The sequence below is a fragment of the Nicotiana attenuata genome, unplaced genomic scaffold (genome assembly GCF_001879085.1).
Source record: "Nicotiana attenuata strain UT unplaced genomic scaffold, NIATTr2, whole genome shotgun sequence".
Classification (NCBI taxonomy): Eukaryota; Viridiplantae; Streptophyta; class Magnoliopsida; order Solanales; family Solanaceae; genus Nicotiana; species Nicotiana attenuata.
In genome coordinates, this window is record NW_017679639.1 from 11,451 (window position 1) to 16,144 (window position 4,694).

At 42.3% G+C, this 4,694-nt stretch overlaps 2 protein-coding genes across 2 annotated transcripts; both read right to left on the reverse strand.

Moving 5' to 3' along the window:
• Positions 1-800: 800 nt before the first annotated feature.
• Positions 801-2,665, reverse strand: LOC109221769 (the record flags this gene model as incomplete). The annotated part of the gene is made up of 5 exons (XM_019386217.1): positions 2,517-2,665; positions 2,158-2,352; positions 1,894-2,056; positions 1,625-1,826; positions 801-1,510 (listed from the first exon to the last, which is right to left on the reverse strand). Coding segments are annotated over exons 1-5 (1,419 nt in total), but the record flags the coding sequence as incomplete, so codon positions are not given.
• A 364-nt stretch (positions 2,666-3,029) lies between these two features.
• Positions 3,030-3,503, reverse strand: LOC109221770. The gene has a single exon (XM_019386218.1). It carries the CDS (start codon positions 3,501-3,503, stop codon positions 3,030-3,032), a length of 474 nt encoding a protein of 157 aa, XP_019241763.1.
• Positions 3,504-4,694: the final 1,191 nt, after the last annotated feature.

Sequence of the window (4,694 nt, forward strand, 5' to 3'; positions counted from 1 at the left end):
TTTAATTTATGAATTAGTGGTTGCAAACACTAGTTTGTGCTAAGTTGACTTAGGCTCTTCTTGAGAAAGAGAGCCCTAGTCTCCAAAATTGACTCAACAAGGAATTGGGATGGACTCAAGAGATTTGATAGTCCCAATTAAAGGGTTAAACCTCGAGAGAGTAATTACCCGACTTGAACCCTAGTTGCTTGGGCAAATGTGCATACCTAATTGGTCTCGAGAGAGTCAATTGGGCAAAACCACTCTTTCTACCGAGAGGTGTAGAGTGGGTAGTATCGAGCAACGGTTATAACATATTTCCCCAATCATGTCAATCGTGCCTTAGATGCAATTACCCGTCAATTAGCCACCTAGGTGAAGGTCACTACCCTAGTGCATTTTAAACCATTAGATACAACTTGTAGCAATTTTCTCTTAGTCTAATTTAGTTGCAATTATAATTTGTAGTTTGATCATAGTAGAATACAAAGAAAAACCAAAAATTAATAGAAGACCAATTAAGAACACATACGCAATCCTAAACTAGATAGATACTCGATTCCAATCCTAGCTCTCTGTGGATTCGATCCCGACCCAAAATTGGGTAAAAGCTATTGCAACCCTCTCTTGCTACTTATTAGTAGTGCGGAGTTGGCAGTGATCAGCCAGCACAATGGACAAGTTGCATTATTCATCACATGTCGTCTGGTCAAGTTATCACATGTTGGGAGCATGTTGTTCATCGTTCTCCACATAATGTTTTTTATCTTTGGTGGGGTTCGCAGCTGCCACAATGATTGCCAAAGTCGTCGGCGACTTGCCTCAATTTCATGTCCGACTTGATCATAAAGTCTCATGTAACCTCCACGGACTGTATACATACCCTTTGGATCAAACAACCACATCCATTTAGCCGGCTGTGAGGTCGAGCTTAGTGTTATTTTTTGTATTAGTTCAATCTCCTGTGCATTAAATATTGTCTCCAGCTTCCCTTCGCTCCATGTTCGAGTCTCCTCACATATTAATTCTGACACAACCATCTCCTCCATGCCATGATTGCACACACTTTGAATAACTTGCAATTGCTCGGATGGTAGCCATAGAGTATGGAATATTTTTGTTGTACGTCCATCTCCTATACGCCTAACACAGCCCCCTTGTAAGACCTGTAACCCCGCGCATAATGAGCGCCAAACATAACTAGGGTTATTTCCCACTGTTGCTGAAAGCAAATCTCCTGTAGGGAAGTATCGAGCTTTATATATTCGGCTCACTAGTGCCTCCGGTCGTGTCAACAAACTCCATGCTGATTTTGCTAGCATAGCCAAATTAAAATTTTGCACCTCTCGAAATCCCAATTCCCCGTCTTCTTTTCGTTTACATAGCCCTTTCCATGCCATCCATCTCATTCCCCCAGTATCACCACCTTTTCCACGCCACCAGAACCCATTCATTGCTTTCTCGATTGAGTCACAGGTGCTTGTTGGGAGAAGAAATAGCATCATAACATAATCTGGGATAGCTTGCACCACTGTTTTCAGTAGGATTTCCTTACCAGCTCTAGAGAGGTATTTTTTCTTCCAACTTTGCAATTTTTCCCAAACTTTATCTAATACATATTAGAAGATGTCCTCCTTTTTTCTACCCACAATGGATGGTAATCCGAGATATTTGCCGAGGGTAGCAATCTCTTTCACTCCAAGCGCATGTTTTACCGTAATCTTCATATCTTCCGATGTATTCCGACTAAAGTATAAATCGGATTTTTGCAAATTGACCTGTTGTCCAGAAGCCTTCTGATAGCTATCAAGGCAGTGTTTAATGATATTTGCCTCGCCAATCTCTGCCTAAAAAAAGTACAAGGCGTCGTCCGCAAAAAATAGGTGTTGAAACAGATGGTGCCCGAGGAGTCACCTTGATGCCATGAAGTAATCCTCGTCGATCATAAGTTCTAAGCATCGTAGAGAGCCCTTCCGCTACTACAAGGAATAGGTACGGAGACAATGGGTCACCTTGCCGTAAACCTCTACTTGGTATAAACTGTCCAAATATTGTACTCCCTTGAGAGAATTGATATCTAACAGTAGTAACCATATTCATTAACTTCACGACCCATTCTTCACAAAAACCCAATTTAATAGCATCTGCCATAAAAATTCCCATTCAACTCTATCATACGCCATGCTCATATCAGTTTTTAAAGCCACATATCCTTTTTTCCCCTGTGTTTTGCGTTTCAAGTAGTGCATCGTTTCAAAAGAAATCATTGCATTGTCCGAAATAAATCTTCCAGGGATGAAGGCACTTTGGACCTCCCTAATCGCCACATTCATAAACTTTCTCATTTGATTGGCCATGGTTTTGCATGCGATCCTGTCAATCACATTACATAAGGATATAGGGCGCAAATCTGTGTTGTTCTCAGGAATCTTCTTCTTTGGAATTAAGATAATATTAGTGAGGTTTCCTCCCGGAGTTGGCATATTGTGGTTAAGATCGCTAGGACTGCGTCACTAACATCTTTGCCCACGATAGACCAGAACGAGTGATAGAACCCCAGATTCAATCCGTCCGGTCCCGGTGCCTTATCAGGGTGCATATCGAAGGTTGCTGTCTTAACTTCCTCTCTAGTAAATGGCCTTTTAAGCTCGATATTATGTTCTTCCTTAACTCTACATTCAACCATCTCTAGGATCTCGTGCATACTCCCTTGATTGGACTAAAATAGATTCGTATAGAAGGTGACAATCAGATATTTGAGTCCGTTATCCCATCCAACCCATTGTCCATCATTATGCTTCAGTTGCACCGGTGAATTTTTCCTTCTCCTTACTGAAGCCATGTTATGAAAGTAGCATGTATTAAGATCACCATCGCGTAACCAGTGTTTCTTTGCACGTTGGCGCTAATACATATCTTGCTGCTTAGAAATCTGTATGTAAGCATCTTTAGCTGCACTATACAGTTGCGCATGCTCCGGGTAATTGCTATCTCTAAACTTATACATTTGATTCTTACATTGTTTTAGCTTAGTGCAGAATTGGTCTTTCTTATTTTTCTCCCCATTCCTTCAGAAAGTTTCCACAAATTGCAATGCGATTGCCAATTGGCTTTTCTCTGCCGCATGACCACGCCTCCAAAACTGCCTCTTCTATGTCAATCTCTTTGAGCCAAGCATTCTTGAATCTAAAAGGTGCGGGTGCATATCGAATAACACTCACCCCTAGTGATAAGAATAGAGCGGAGTGATCAGTATTTGCTGCCTCGAGATGATGGACCTGCGCCTTTGGAAATAGGAGGACCCACTGAGATGTGGTCAAAACACGATCTACTCGTTCACAAACCCAATTCCTTGTATTCCTGTGACGCTCCCAGGTGAAACGATTACCCGTAAATCCCAAGTCTCTTAGTTCACATTCCTCGATGACTTGCCGAAAGCCATCCACACGCCAAACTGGTTGCTGAATCCGTCCTATTTTATCTCCAAAAGAGAGGATATCATTAAAGATCCTCCAATACACCATGGTAGAGAAGAAGTATTCTTAAGTGTTCGCATGATATTCCATGATTGTCTTTGTTGGTGTGAACCAGGAAGACCATTGATAACTGTGATTTTAACACGTTTTATGCCCATACTTGCCTATGCTTTATGTATGAATTGTCATAAAATAGACCCAGAATGCTTACAAAGTGCGCTTGGTTGCATGTTTGAGCGACAAGATGACAAAAGTCAAAAATCGGCTCGAAACGGAGTGAAACCTGCTCAAATGTCAAAAATCATTGAAGTGGGGACAAGAGGACCTAGCGCGGACCGCATTGTTTTGCTGCGCGGCCGCGCTAGGAGATTCAGAGAGTATACATTTCAAGGGTTTCCATGTGCGGTCAGCGCTCCTTTCTACGCGGTCAGCGCTTGTGTCCACGCGGTCACGCTTCATTATTGTGCGGTCCGCGCCCATTAGCCTGCGCGGCCGCACTACCTCTTTGCGCGGTCCGCGTCCCCAGCTTCAGAAGTGAGTGATCGAAGGCCAAGACCCCTACGCGGCCGCGCTGCATTTCTACGCGGTCCGCGCCAGCCCCGCAGGGGTATTTTTGTCCAGTTTTTCTAGCCTAGTATAAATAGAATATTTTATTATTTCTAGGTTAAGTTTTAGATATCAGATAGCAGCAGCACTCGTGAGACTCAAGTTTTAGCCTATTTTGGGCATTTTCATCTTGTTTTATCGTGGATTTTTGTAGATTAACATTCTAGTTAATTTATATGTTGATTTTATCTACTACTTCTTCAATTTCTGTTGCTATTATGTCTAGCTAAACCCATTAGCTAGGGTTGTGGCTCAACCCTAGTGTGGGTAATTAATGGGTGTGATTGTTTAATGCTTGAATGATGTTGGGTGTTTGCTATTTGGGTTAATTTTATGATTTAACTAGGATTTGGTGGTTGCAAACACTAAGTCTAGCTTAGTGGGTCTTGACCCTTCTTGAGAAAGAGTGTCTATGACTCCAAAATTAACCCAACAAGGAATTGGGATGGACCCATGAGAATGGTAGTCCCAATTAACGGGTTAAACCTCGAGAGAGTAATTACCCAACTTGAACCATAAGTTGCTTGGGCTTTTTGGCCTACCCAATTGGTCTCGAGAGAGTCAATTAGGCAAAATCACTCTTTCCACCGAGAGGTGTGAGAGTGAGTGCAATCGTGCAACGGTTATAGCATA